This window comes from Periplaneta americana, chromosome 16, assembly GCF_040183065.1.
Source record: "Periplaneta americana isolate PAMFEO1 chromosome 16, P.americana_PAMFEO1_priV1, whole genome shotgun sequence".
NCBI classification, from domain to species: Eukaryota; Metazoa; Arthropoda; class Insecta; order Blattodea; family Blattidae; genus Periplaneta; species Periplaneta americana.
In genome coordinates this window covers 101,175,529-101,191,822 of record NC_091132.1, presented here as the reverse complement: position 1 = coordinate 101,191,822, position 16,294 = coordinate 101,175,529, and the positions used below count along the sequence as shown (strand labels likewise).

Sequence of the window (16,294 nt, the reverse complement as noted above, 5' to 3'; positions counted from 1 at the left end):
TAATTCTCTCAGCAAACTTCAATAATGAAGAAGTGACAGTTACGTTTTTGGAGCCATCAGATCTAGCCCTTCATTTGTATACTCATTCTAAGGAACAAGACATTTCGAAAGTATCGAAAAATAAAGTTTTAAGAGCTGAATCATAAACTCCTACAGGTCGAACCTATTCTATAACTCACAATGAAGTGATTGATGTAACCAAACCTTTGGAAAGAACAGACAAACATAATATACCTTAAGAAGAAATTAAACTGTTCATAATGACCAACATGCTAAATAATCTACCTACTTGTTTAGTATTACTATAACAAACCCATTGTTTTTAACTAAACAATAGACAATTTTCTAATTTTATGCTTATGTGAATAATTTCGAGGGAAAAATTGTTCCGGAGCCGGGTATCGAACCCGGGACCTTTGGTTTTTTTTTTAACGTACCAAAGGTCCCGGGTTCGATACCCGGCTCCGGAACAATTTTTCCCTCGAAATTATTCAAATCAACTTTACAGGGAGTTATACCTGAAATCTTGATTTGCTTTATGCTTATGAGTTTTTTAAAATGAAGAGTGTAAAATAAAAATGCAGTAATTTATGTTTTTAAATTGTGCACAAGTGTACAGTTTTCAAAATAATGAGAATTAAGTTGCATTATAAACATAGTAGTAGTAATAATAATAATAATAATAATAATAATAATAATAATAATAATAATAATAATAATAATATCTTATGGCATAATAGTTCGGGGAATTTCTAGAAACTGGAATACAATTTTAAAAAATCACATGAATCATGACTCACTCATTTTACATGCAGTCTTTCAGGTCGCACTTAAAAACGTAAGAATATTAAGAATTCCTTCAGTATACTTGCTGAAGTTCTTGTTGCACCTACATGACAATTCTGCTCAGTACAATATCTGGCAGCCACATAGTTATAACACTGGACATAAAAAACGTTCAGATTCTCTGCTCACTCTCTGCTACTGGAGCAGTGCCCACAATACATGGAAATACAAATTTATAATAAATTCTCTGACGAAACAAAACAATAAACAACAAATAATTTAGAACAAAACAAAAAAAACTGACTGTTGGATAAAACATATTACTCCCTGAGTGAATATCTTGAAGAAGAACATTTTAATATTTAAACTCTGTTTTGTGTTAACTATTCAGAGTGGCAATGTTATAATTCTGCAGATTAAAGAAGGAAACAGAATACATTAAATAAACAAAATATATATTATTCATTTTGTAATTCAGAGAATGATTAATTAGAAAATTAGGCTGAAAGTCTGCGTAGTTTGACAACAGCACATCACCGGCTCACCTAAGAAAACACACAAGCACTTGGTCTGAATAGCAGCATTCCGTCCCTTAGTCATTGCAGTAGAGTTGCCACACCTCCGAATGACAGGAAATATCGACAAGCATTAATCTATTTATTTCATTTGTAAGAAAACTGTATATTTTATTTAAAAAGTACACAGTTTTTTTATGATAAAAGTAAAAATCAGAATCGTACAAGTAGTATTTATCGAGTAAAACAGTGTTAACATTTAGGGAATTTTTTTTGAGAAAAGTATTAATTTGGAACTAATATGAGATTAGACATTTTTGTTACACTCTATGTAAGGAATAAGCTATCAAAATCTACAGAGTTATATTACTTCCACCCTGTATATAAAATGTTTTTCTTGTATCTCGTGTACTAATTATTAGATAATTTCTTCCTTTCTTTCTTTCTTTCTTTCTTTCGAGGAATATTTCAAGTGTTTTAAATTGTGTTAACCTTAACTTAAATATACTTTTTGCTACATCACTCTACTATATTGGAGAGTGAGTGAACGGCTTTGCCAAGGACTCAGCATTAGTTAAAAACAACAAAAAAAAAAAAAAACTGTAAGTTCTGCATTTTAGATTAAGTTACTAGCAGGTAAGCTCACTTTTTGACAAGTCGCCAGTATTTTTCTAGTTTACATGAACTGATTTATGTAAACGAAATGTTACAAACTACACTATTCTACTCTACTCTATACTCATAAGAAAGAAACATTTTGAATGTCGCAATTTACTAAATTAAACTAAAGTTGTACGATTCCATTGAGATTTCAACTTGAGAACAGACAATTTTGAAATATTATCAAAAAGATACAATTTTAAACATTTATTTTTCATATGTTTTCAAAATTTTGAGTTTGTAAACTTGAAATATTAACCACTTGAAATTCAGTTACCACAACATATCACGTAAAAATTTATCAAATTCTGACCATACTGTTCCTCCCATTGAAATATCTCAACTTCAGCTTGACAAATTAATAAATTGTGTATGCCAAACATTTACATTTTCAAATGGTCATGAATGACAAATTAATAAATTGTGTAGCAGTGTGTGCTAAACATTTACATTTGCAAACGTTCATAAATTAAGTCTAGATGAGAATTGTTTATATTTGTTTTAATATCTGCTCTTATAGAAGCACAAGAGTTAAAGAAAATGGAAGGTCATTTTCACCAGATAACTTACTATGGAGTCTTGAATTCACCATACACGTTCTATGAAATACAATTCAAAATTAACTTTATGACAAATAAATAAATATGAAATCAGGATGACACACTATATACAGAATGTTATTTCACACTGCTTGAATATCTAAGAGACTTAACATACTATACAAAGAGCTTAAGCATGTACCAGTTTTCAGATTATGCAGGCCTCAGAAGCAGAATTTACAGAAGATTGGTTAAAAACTACTGGAATGCCAAGTGAAGTGAAGAAGGGCAGAAAGTAAGTGGGACAGGAGAACAATTTACTTCAATCTACTTAGAGCAACTTTCCTGTTACAGTTTCGGAGTAGTGGTAGTAAATATTTACTATTTATTTATTTATTTTTTTTTGTAAATGGATGAGCAAGAAAAAACAAACTTTTAAAACAATAATTGATGTTCACACCACATTAAGCTTTATCCTATTTCCTGCTCCAAATGATTGTCAAAAATAACCTTAAAAAGTTTTCATCTCTGACTAAATATCACTCACTTATGAAATCTCACACAACTACTTTTTTTCTCTCTTACCATAGGCCACGTTGATGAGGAAAATATTCTTCATTCCTGATTCAGAGACAATAAGAGAAAATATGAGAGGCAGAGAAAAGCAAATACATCTGATGAAGGTGAAGGAAAAAGAGATGGGGAATGATGAAACCTCAGAGACATGAATGAATGTTCTTTATAGGACTGCACTTAAAAGAGAGTACAAAAGTTTGTAATGTCAACATATTAAAATAAGTATGAAAAAAGATTCGGTCCATCATTGCATGGTGCTTACAAAAAAAAAAAAAAAAAAAAAAAAAAAAAAAAAAAAAAAAAAAAAAAATATTTAATACAGAAATTCATCAGGTAGTGTGCAACCTATAATATGATAATAAAGATAATAGTAATAATAAGAATAATGGTAATAATAATATTTAATAGTAGTATTAGTAAATAGACTTTCTTTCGTTGGCTACAATTTGTATTTAAATCCAGCAGCAACAGTTGGTTTACACTTGCCCAGTGTCTACCAATCATATCCTGTCGCTGGACCTTGTATTCACACATAGAGTTAAAACTTTATGGCAGCAGGCCACTGGAAAGTTATTTCCAAGTTGCATGCTTCCATCTTGCATTTTAGAGTCAAAAGTTTGTCTTATTTTCCCATGAGCCCTCGGAAAAATAGGTCATTCTTTTGCCAAGACATAGAGTAGGGTGGAATAACGCTATATCAACTTGGTTTACCTAAACAAAACATATTCCAAAACCGATCTACATGTGTTGTTTCACATGTAGAAAAGGTTTGGTAACTACAAATGACAACTATTGCACAATTGTGCAGGTTCCAATTGTTTATGTACACGATATAAAATGACATTAAACAATATATTAGTTATGGTGTCACTATATCTTGTCTCAAAGAACATCTTATTGTAATATTATCAGTTGCCGTAAGTCCACGGTCCATTAATGTTAAGGCAACATTTTTACACATCCATATTACGACATACACACAGTGGTACAATGGATGTAATGAGGGATACGAGAAATAAATTTAAAAAATGAGAAGAGAAAAGTACAATTTCAATCGTCAAAAGGACAAATACTGTAAGCCCTTTCCTGATTATCAATTTGATCCATAATTTCTGTTAAAAACAGAAAATTGTAGAGCAGGCAGTTCATCCAATTCAATTAACACTGTACAAATACTACAGTTTCAGCCATTTGCTCTCATTCATTTCTATTTACTACAAGAAACACACATGTGGCATGCTACCCACCATACGTTCTCGGGAAGCTGGGCTGTAGTTCCCATATGAAAAATATTTATGTAGCACCATGGTGAGAAAATGGTACTTAAGACAGCTGGGTGGCCTGCCCCAGCAGGTACAGATGTGCCAAATTATCATTATTCCTGGAGAGTCAGGTATATGGCAAACAATCTTCGAAAGTACATTTTGGGACACTAACTAATGAACAAAGATTGGTGATGTTCACATTATTTCACGATAGGCAGTGTCAACCTACAAGTTGTGGCACATGTACTGAGCGCTATCCCCTACCCATTCTGCTAACCTAGCATGGAGAGTGGCCGGCAATGAATGCAGTCCTCATTCTGGCACTCTGTAGGCTAGGAGGCAGGACGGTGCCTACCTCCACATATTCCACACGACACGCAGCACCAGTGACATGCCCGGAGCGGCGGGTAGCACCATAAACAGGGCACCAGTAGCGACAGCAGAGCCAAACCGAGCCACCGGCGCCCACAATTTTCGTCCACCACCCCGCACTCACAAGGACGCTGTGCAAAGTCTCCTTCTGCATCTGCCATGCAATGGTACAGCATACATTCGGCACACGAGATACAAGTAACTGCTCTGATTCCCGCTCGCACGCAGTCTGGCGCATATTCACAACTTCCTCTAGCATTTTCATCTTCCGAATACAGCTCCTGGCAGTGGCTGCACCTGTTTCGACAGGTTTTATGACGATCCTTCTTCTTTCCTCCTGGTTTGCTAGGAAGCAAAGGGGGTTGAGTAGGGATCACTTCCGGACTCCTTTTCTTCAAACTACCAGCTGAATCACGACGGGTTGCCTTCTGGTCCTCCATCACAGGATATATATACTCGTGTACAGCTGTCAATTGAACATATGAGTAATTCTCTTTCTCACCACCCCCCACCCCACCACCCACTTCTCCACGTTGCTGCTGCTTGCCCTCCGGAGGGCTGGGGTCCCTGTCAGACCCAATTTTTTCACGTCTTGGGATGTAATGAATCCGATGAAGGTGGTGAGACTCAGTTGGGGGTGTGGCATGGCGACTGCTACCTCCACCACCTCGTGTTGATGAGTCAGAGGACGAGCGAGAGTCACCCCTCTCCACAGGTAAGTTCAATGTCTAAAATTCAATAAACTCTTTTAAAATTCAACAAACTGAAAGCTATCATAACTACAGCAAAATGCATTATTATTATTATATGTTCTGTAAATTAATTAAAATGATTTAGAACATATTCTATATTATCAACTGCAAGGGAAAAGTTATTACTGCAATTCCAAGAAAGGAAACTGATTACAAATGCTGCAAGCCATGCAGCATCACACAATCCAATCTACACAATAATGTGCATACAGCCACACTTATATTCAAACCACGTGAGTCACACTGAGTCAAAAATGAATGCAATGTTATGGTATTATAAAACAAAAACTTTTCGTATACTGTGACAGTTCTAAGCCCAACATTCTTAAATCAATTCAAGAAATTTCATTTCCCAGGACAACATGTAGCTAAATAAAAATACATATAAATAAATATATATATATATATATATATATATATATATATGATGTAAACCATATAATATGATACCAGTGTTAGTTATTCAGGCATACAGTGTGTCAGAGTGTGACAGTAAAGTTTATTTTTTTTAAATGCTGCCCTATTTCAAGATTTACATATTCCGAATCTCCATTAAATGTTATGTATATTTGAGTAGAAATTTTACCCATTCATCCATTTCATGTCCTTTTAACTATTTATTAAACTTGTTTCACGGATTTCAAACTTGACACAAATAAGTATATGAAATCATCTTGAGTAGCCCCTGAAACTAAAAGTGATTACTAACCAAACTTTACAACAGATGCTCAATATGAGAACCATTCACAGACAATGTCCCAGTCTATCAAGAAAACAGTCTATGGTATTTATCACAGTTGCATGACTGATCTGTTCTATCTCATATCTACAAAGGACTGTGTTCGTGATAGACTAGGACATTGTTTGGCTGTGAATGGTTCTCATTTTGAGCATCTGTTATAAAGTTTGTTTAGTGATACTGTTTTGATTAGTTTTATGGCCTACTCAACATGATTTTACATACCTATTTGCCTCAAGTTTTAAATCCATGAAACAAGTTCAATACATAATTAAAATACACAAAAAGGGTGAATGGGTCAAATTTCTATGCATTCATATGTAAAATTTAACGGAGATTCGGAATATGTGAATCTTAAAATAGTATGTCATTTAAAAAAATAAACTTTACTATGACACCCTGTATGCCTAAATAATTTTTTCCAACAATAGTATCATATTGCATGGTTTATCTCCAACAGCTTTTGTATAAAACTTTTTTTGTAAAATTAAAATTTGAAAATTTATAAATAATATTCCATGCTTAATGAACACTCTATATAGGCCTATACTGGGTGTTCATTTCAAAGTGTGTCATGACGTCACTGTTGTTGAGTCACCGATTTGAAGCGAGTTTCAGCTTATATGTCAGAGAAGTTGCCTATTATTCAAGGCGTTCTTCAATCTGAACTTGAGAACGTGTATGGTATAACTTGAACGTCGTAGCAACAGATGGCAGTCTGTACGGTCTGTGTGCAACCATAACCTCTTTCGAACTGTGTTTTGCGCCGGCAAGTCGTACGCAGGGTATTTGTTATCATCTGTTGCGTACGGTAACATTCCACAACACAAATCAAATGCTCCGTGTCCATGTTGACCGTCGAAGTTAATGTCAACAAATACGTAAGTAATCGTCTTAACCCTCTCCCCATATCCCGACAGTACGCATTTCCAAACAGTTCACATTCCTGCCACTACTGGCGTTACCGTACGTATCGGTACGTATTCTTCAGAATGAACGCCGTACTTGCTACGCAACTTCTCTGCCTCTTAGGTTATACACCTCTGCGGAAGTGTAGGAAGACTGAATTCTCTAGGCTCATCGGCTAGCCACATGACGGCATACAGCGAGCCATGACACACTTTGAATTGAACACCCAGTATATGGGGTACTAACTTCTTTCTTTGTATCTAAAATGCTCTTCTCTTTGTTTCTGAAGTACCCTATCATCCACAAAAATTCAGTTGAGTTACGTCACTTTCTATCTTTAAGTAATTCTTTGCTTTAGGTCATTTTCAACAGTCTTTGTCAGAAAATTGTAGATTCAACAATTCAACATAAGCCCAATATAAGAATCTTTCTTCTGCCCCCCCCCCTCTACAGTACTGACACAATAAATTTTGAATATATCATCAAATGGTAAAACTACACTAATGACAACATAAAAATTAAATAAAAAAAAAAGTGTTAAGCACCATGCAATGAAAGAATGTAATAGGTATGGAGACAACCACATGCTTTTACTTTAGAAGTCAATGGTTACACACTGACATTTAAGTTGCAGCTTCATAATTGAAGGGCTTAGAACCACATTGGGCCACTTTCATCTGCAATGGTTGGGTGGGGGTGGGGGGAGGGGGTACTGATGGCAGCTTTTGGCACAGTTTATACGTATGTTCAAAATACCTGCTTACATAAATGGGCATTTCAGATGACACAGTAATCTAAATCCAAGCAACACATGAAGCTCCAGTCTTCCTTTATGTGATTTGTACCAAGAATGAAAACAAAACGTGAAAATTCGAGGAAAAACCTTACAATGTGAAAAGTAGGTGAAGAATATGTGAACAAGGAAGAGAATTACTAGTGGAAAATACACTAGTGTCAGTAACACAGTTACACAAGGAAAATCACGAAAATCATATATGTAGAGAAGAAATGTAAATGTGCAGTGCAAGTTTAACCATCTAGAATCACAAAGAATGATCATAAAGCTCTTTGGGAACTTGATGGTCATTAGTTTTATTGCTTGCTTGCTACAGAGAGAAACCATCGGTCAGGTACGAAAAAAGTGTGCCTAATGGATTCTTGTCTCAGTTGCTCTTCAAGCAATCTCTATAGCTGTCCATGAAAACCGCGGTAAGCATGTACCAGGGAGAGCAGCACATCAAAAGTTTGTCACAGGAGATTAGTCACTAGCCAAAAGGACAATGACGAACACTGTCACAAAATCCATCTATAAAGAAATCGTGTGAACTGTACCACATATTGTGCATGGAACAATAACTTGTTTCTAAGAAAAAGTGTTTTTTTTTTTTATTTATTTAACGACACTGTAATAATTGTGTGGTTATGTGGGATTCGTGATAGCAAGATGGATCTGATAATGAGGATGACAGAGTTATCTATTATTCACCTTTCACTTAAGGAAAACCTCAGGAAGAAATCTAATCAGGTTATCAACTCAGGCAGAATTCGAACCCAAGCTCGATCACAGCCATGGAGCATGAATCCAACTAATTAACTCATGAGCAATCCTGGTGACCAAGAACTAAATAAAAATATTATAGAAATGTATTCGATCCTTCAGAGGAGCAGACTGTGATTCTGACCATTATTGAATAATTGGACAATTAAGAGAAAGACTATCAGTACGCAAGCAAGTAGAGCAACAAGTTAACATTAAGAGATTCAATATTCCGAAATTAAAAGATGATGAAACTAAGCAACACTATCAGTTCGAAATTTCAAATGGGTTTGCCATTTTAGTGAGTTCTGACGAAATTGAAGCAGCATGTGAGAAAATATCAGAAATATCAAAATTGCGGCTGAGAACAGCATAAGTATTTATGGAACTAACAAGGGATGTTTGAACTACCTCAGAAAGATACAACCCTCAAACTTCGTTAACTGGTACAGCTCCCATATGTAAATGAACATACAAAAAATTACATGCCCGATACCCAATGCAAAGATCTGAATTAACTATGTGAATGCGATATGTCTATGAAAATAATTGACAGTGAGTGGCTTATCAGCTAACTGCGAGTTGCCGCTGCATCGCAGGATGCAAGTAAACACGACTGCATGTTAGTTTGTAGCAGTGAGTAGTATCGGTGAGACATAAGAACGTGCTCTCAAACAGTACTGAATCCTGTCAATGTTTTGTAACGTGCGACAAATTATTTTCGTGAGTGTAATTGTGCTGCAAGTGAAATTACTATACAAGAGAGACAAATGGCAGAATATATTATAAAACTTATAGAGGATCATCCATTGAGGGTGAATGACACTGCTGACGAGACTTTAGAAATAAGTAATGAAGAATCTCTGGATGAAGAAAGTGACATTGATACCTCATCTTCAGAATCTAGTACCCACAAACAGAAACCCCATTCCTCACCTGTGGAATTTGAACCTAATAGATCTGATAGTGATTCTCATTATCATACTCCATCACCAATGATACCATCATCGTAAAGTTATGCACTAGGTCCACAGAATCAATCAACAAAGATTGTAAGTGCTGAATATAAGAGAAAAGCAGTGAAATATTGGCTGAATGAAAGTGGTAAAAGAAGTATTCATCAGCAACAGTTCGGAAAAGGTTCCAGGCAATCACGTCGGAATGGCAACTGTATCTTTGGATATCACAATTAGAGAATATAAAACCACATTCAGTAGAGTTCAAAAAGGTCATGTATGAAGCACTATTGTCAAGATTTGTTCATGCCAGACAAAATAAACAAAATGTATCTGATGCTGATTTAAAAGTGGTCTGTAGACATTTCAAGAACAATATTATCAGAGGATACATTTAAAGCTTCGGTATCCTGGATTTCTGATTTTAAAAGGTGCTAAAAGATCAAAAGCAGAAAAATCACGAAACCTGTCTTCCGTTCGCATGCAAGGATGAGGCGGAAATACAGAAATCGGCAGATGACATTCTAAATACAACAAAACATAAACTTATTTATTATTCACCCTCTGCTATTTATAATATATACCAGAACAGTTTTGAAAAGGAAATGAGAACCAAACGCACATTGTCTTTTGTTGGTGAAAAGCATACCAAAAGCAAGGTCCAGTCAATTGCAGCTCTTACTTACTCCCACATGATTAAGCCTACCATACATATGGATAAGTTCTCTTTCCGAAACTATTTATTGTATTGCAAGAACTGGCAGAACTTCCGGCCCTATAGTTAAAAAAAAATGATAAAGGTCCAAAACACTATTGTTAAGGCTTCAAAATCCGGAGAAATGGAGGGAAAAGGAACTAAAAAGTGGTCTCAAGAAGCTTTCTTTCCTCTTATAAGTTACAAGTTCGCCTTGATTTTGGATTCGTGGACAGCATACAATGATACCACGTGTCTAGAAAGTATCCCTCTTGGTAAAACAATTGAACTAGTTCAGATTCCTCCCGGAATGACAGAAAGAGTTCAGCCTCTGAATAAGTTCTTTTCCGTCAGTGGAAATCATTCTACTACCGCAAGTCTGAACTAATATCGTCAAATGAAAGTGTAAAATCTGAACTATTCCACAGGGATAACATGTTGAAATTTAAATCCTTACTTCATTGTCAGTTTTGTGCACCAAGATTTCGCAATGTGATAAAATATTCACGGTTTGCTACACGCTATACATCAGAAAGACCACCAGAATTCCTAACACAAAACAGTTTTGTCTTGACAGTATAAATACAAATTATGAATAAAATAATTGTGATATGACTGCTTTAGTTCAGTGTGCATGGTGTAAAATGTATTTGTGTTTTAATCACTCAATCAAGTGCTGCCACTTATGTTACACATTAAGAGTAAAATAGGTAATCACTAATCACTATGCCCTGAATAAGTAACAGACGTTCATACTTTGGATTATGTTTTGTAAAATAAGTTAAAGACTAACTGTATCACATTGCATGCAGTTATAGGGCAGATCTGTAACGCCCCATGCAGCACAGTAGGTTTCAGGGAAAACACGCCAGGAAGGCTATTTAACAATGCATTCTACCCGACATTCAAAGTAAGTTTTAAAAGTTTATTAATTCCTATTGGCAGGTAATTTTTTGTGTTCATTTACATATGGGAGCTGTATCAGTCAACGAAGTTTGAGGATTGTACCTTTCTGAGCCAGTTCAAACATCCTTTGTAAGAAAAAGAATCCGTGGTTTGATGAAGATTGCTCCATGGTAGGACAAAGAAGGAAACAGGCAATTCTTATAGGATTCAGCCCAGGCTAATAGAGACAATTATTTCAGTGAAGTCGTACTCTTAGAAATAAAAAAAGAGATTACTTGAAGGAAAAACTGAATGAGGTAGAAACAAATAGCAAGAATAAAAACATTACAGATTTATATAAGGGCATCAAGGAATTTAAGAAAGGATATCAGGCAAACATAAACGTGATCAAGAATGAAAATGGTGACTTGCTTGCAGATTCTCATTCCATTCTGAACAGATACAAAAATTATTTTGAGCAACTACCGTCATTTCCCATAACTATGGTCCAAGTACCCAACTATGGTCCAAAACGCATTATGTATTATTAGTCTCCCAAGAGTTCGGTGTCTGCCATTTGAGGTGCCACTGTGATGGAATTATGTTCTCCATAGTGTGCTTTCATCTACCATTACACACAGCAATGATATGGATTCTTACCAAGGTCAGTGTGCATCGTTGTATTGAATGTGTGAAGACAAGAAATCATTCAGTTTGTGTTTGTTTTATTAAGCTCGCCTCTGTAGAACTGATAAGTTATAGATATACGATTGTTTGTACAATTAAACCTGGCTATATAGTGTTTACTTTCACGTAATAATTAGACCGGCAGAGGTTAAGGACTCTGCGTGAAAAATGTTTAACCTCATGGCCAGAAGTCAATGGTTCGTGGACCTTATTTGTATTTCATTTTAAGATATTTGTTTTAATAAAATGTGGTCAATGTGATTATTTACTTCTGCAAATATGGTATCTCAGTATATTCCAAAACACCATTTAACATTATGGTCCAGTAAATAAAATAAAGAAGCAGACTGTTCCAGCATCAATGGTATATCAATGGTTCGGTAAAACGAAAACTCCAGGGTAGATGGAAAACAACCTTCCCTGTAAATGACTATGAGAGCGATGAAATTGAATTGGGTATAGATTAAGTCTATGATGTTTTCAGTGTTCTTTCCACATTTATATACATAGAGTCAGATGTGGAAAAGAAGACGAAATCTGTTAAATTAATGTTAAAGGCACGTGGTAGTTACTTATGAGGAGGATTTGTGGCTAGGGACAGTTTTGGAAGTGAAGAACAATGGAGCTGTTGTTTCATGTATGGCAAGAACTGGCAATTACTGGAGGGGGTGAGAAATGGAAGACATTTTATTTTATAGAAAGGAAAACATAATATAACAAATTGAAGACCCCAAATGCGTCTCGAAAAAGAAAGATCTATTTTCAATTTCAGAATTACAAGAGAAGTGGAGATTCAAAGGATCACAATAAGCCTACTAAATGTAGTTCTCAGTATGGTAAATAAACATTATTATCAGTGAATTTATGTGCATAATTATTTTTGTTAAGCCTGTGTTAGTTCATTTTGATATCGTAATTTTATTCTTTAATATACACTCATCAGCAAAAAAAAAAAAAAAGTGCCACCTATATTTTCTTTAAAATTTTTGAAAATTGTAGGATTTTTTAAAATAATTGTAGGTGTGCTAAGGTTCATTTAGTCATTCATTTATTTTGTGATATGTAACAATGTAATATTGAATACGTAACAGCCAGCAATGATCTGAAGGGAAGATTTGTTCTTCTTGCAATATTGTGTCTAAACTTCTCGAACTCATTTAAAGCTAAACTGAAGAAGTCTACAGACTGGTAAGTTCTTTTGAGGCAGTATTGGATTACTTCATTGTATACAAATGTCACTAAGTCCTACCAATTCAGCAAAAGTGGTTGCATTAATAGAAGATGGGAATAGTCAGCATTGTAGTACTTGGGATTCCTCGATCGACAGTACAACGGGTATACCATACTTTAGAGAGACAGGAGTTTATTCCAGGAGACCCGTTCAGGGAGAAAACGAGTAACTTCGGTTCATGACGACCATTTTATTGTTCTAAACACATTAAGAGATTGCCATTCCACAGCTGTTGAGACCAAAAGAGACCTCCAGGAAATAAGACAAGTTAACGTGAGTGAGAGAACTGTAAGAAGGCGTCTGGGCTGAAATCCAGAAGACCAGCTAAAGGCCCAGAATTTCTCCAACAACATCGTGTTGAACGATTATGTTTTGCTCATAATCATACTAATTAGAATCTGGGGGAGTGGGGACGAGTACTCTTCACAGATGAATCGTAATTTAGTTTATAGATGGACGTGAAAGAGTGTGGAGAAGAGAAGGAGAACGTTTTTCTCCATGCACCTTCAGTTCACGTGTCAGTTTCCAAGGTGGATCAGTAACAGTGTGGGATGGCATTTCGTATGAAGCTCGCACAGAACTTGTTTCCTTTAATGGAGGTGCTTTGACTGCTCCAAGATACAACGGAGAGGTTCTAATTGAACCTGTGGTCCTATATGTCCCACTAATTGGTGAAGAGTTCCTATTAATGCATGACAATGCCCGCCCTCATACTACAAGAATCGTGGATGAGTTTCTTCACGACGTTGGATTGAATAGGATGGCATGGCCAGCAAGAAGTCCTGATATAAACCCTATTGAACATGTGTGGGGCATGCTAGGGAAGCAAGTTATAAGTTGTCTACCTCCTCACAGCAACTTACAGCAGCTCCAAAATGTTCTAAGTGAAGAATGAAATAGAATCGACCAGACTGTCATCCAGAATCTGGTAGAAGAGTTGAATCTGTGAATGGTAGCAGTCATACAGTCACAGGGAGGCAATACCCGCTATTAGCAACATCTGGTGGCCACAGAACCAGTTGAATATTTGGAAGAAAATTGATACAATTTGTAAGTTTTTATACCTTTTAATTATATCCATTGTTTGGCACTGAAAATAATAACACAAGTCATAATAAGAAAGTTTGTTTGCTGAGAAGTAATGTTTTCTTCATTTCATAATGAGTTTTCTGATTCTCACCTCATAAAAAAAATTAAGAAACTTTAGTTGGCCCGGTTTTTTTGCCGGTGAGTGTAAGTTGTTCATTACTGCAGGAAAATGACTTTCATATTTCACTTGTTTATGTGTGTTTATGCAATGTGTACTAATAAAAAGAATCCATGTACTTTTCATTTATTTTGTAATATTTCTGTGCTAGATTATGTTTCTGCTCTTAAATTAGAAATTCAATGTATTGATTTACGAATAATTACAGCTCCAGCTCCATGCTTTCAAGCATGAATATATGATTGGACTATAGTTGGGCAACTCAGAATACAACTATGTACCAATGTTTATTATTTCTTTAACACTTGTAATTAAATAATTTCAAACATATATGTCAATATTTATTTAATACACACTTACAAGAGTCCAAAGCCAAAATTTCACTTAATCTGGATGAATAGTACTGAATATACAAAGAAAAATGTGAAAAATGTGGACCATAGTTAGGGGAAACTACGGTACTAAATGAACAAAGGCCAAATATAAATAACCGGGTTGATATTCAAATAGAAACTGTTGAGCTATTTATACCCGAACTCACACTTTCTGAAATCGAATTTGCAGTAGAAAAGCTGTAAAAGTACAAGTCTCCAGGTATCGATCAAATTTAAGCAGAATTAATTCATGACGATGGAGGTGCATTATTCAGTGAAATTTATAAGCTTGTACTTGCTATTTAGGAAAAAGAAATCGTATCAGAACAATGAAAGGAATCCATAATTATAGCTATCTTGGGGAAAAGACTAACTGTAGTAACTTTAGAGGAATATCACTTTTATCGATATCTTAAAAAATTTTGTCCAATATTCTTTTGAGAAGATTAATTCCATATGTAGATGAAATTATTGGGGATCATCAATGTGGTTTTTAGGCGTAACAGATCGACCATTTATCATTTCGGCATAATAGATCAACTATTTATCAGAGCTTTTGCATTAGACAGATATTGGAGAGAAAAAATGGGAGTGCAAAGGCACAGTACATCAGTTACATGACTCGGTTAAAAGAGAAGTTTTATATAATATTCTTATTGAGTTTGGTATTCTCAATTAATTAAGTAAAAGTGTCTCAGTGAAATGTACAGTTGTCAAAAAAAAATTGGCCGCACTCGTGAACAGCGAATATTTTCTAAGTCCACTTCAGGTCACGGCGATGTTACAGAATGCATGTGCTTGTAGAAGAACTATAGAACTATTCCATATCTGCGTCTTGTAGACCAGCGATAGAGTGCTCAATTAACGATTTGAAGGTTGTGAGTTTGGGCCTTGCTTAAGTTTTCATTTTATTTTTTAATCGTTCTTTAGCGATATAAAAAATATTTCAGTTAGGCTACCATTTATATTCTGTTATTGTTTTTTATCGATATAAATAATATTCAAGTTATATTTTTTTTTTATTCTGTTATCGTTCTTTAGCGATATAAATGATATTCAAATTTCAATTTATATTCTATTACTGTTCTTTAGTGATATATATAATATTCAAGTCATTTGTATTCTGTTATCATTCTTTGGAGATATAATATTCAAAATATCATTTGTATTCTGTTATCGTTACGTAACAATATTACTTACTTACTTTTAAGGAACCTGGAGGTTCATTGCCGCCCTCACATAAGCCCGCCGTTGGCCCCTATCCTGAGCAAGATTAATCCATTCTATATCATCATATCCCACCTCTCTCAAATCCATTTTAATATTATCTTCCCATCTACGTTTCGGACTCCCTAAAGGTCTTTTTCCCTCTGGCCTCCCAACTAACACTCTATTTGCATTTCTGGATTCTCCCATACGTGCCACATGCCCTACCCATCTCAAACGTCTGGATTTAATGTTCCTAATTACGTCAGGTGAAGAATACAATGAGTGCAGTTCTGTGTTGTGTAACTTTCTCCATTCTCCTGTAACTTCATCCCTCTCACCCTAAATATTTTCCTGAGCACCTTATTCTCAAACACCCTTAATCTCTGTTCCTCTCTCAAAGT

At 35.1% G+C, this 16,294-nt stretch overlaps 1 protein-coding gene across 5 annotated transcripts in view; it reads right to left on the bottom strand.

The window, feature by feature from the left end:
• The window catches only part of Spred (Sprouty-related protein with EVH-1 domain), a 202,054-nt gene that overhangs the window by 6,118 nt on the left and 179,642 nt on the right, over positions 1–16,294 (bottom strand). For 4 of the 5 annotated variants that reach the window (XM_069812587.1, XM_069812588.1, XM_069812585.1 and 1 more), the window contains one exon: positions 2,883–5,441. In XM_069812587.1, coding sequence (XP_069668688.1) covers positions 4,674–5,441 — 768 coding nt within the window. In that variant the 3' untranslated portion in view covers positions 2,883–4,673. Of the gene's footprint in view, positions 1–2,882; positions 5,442–16,294 lie in introns of those variants that run through there. The other variant, XR_011329725.1, reaches the window with a different exon arrangement.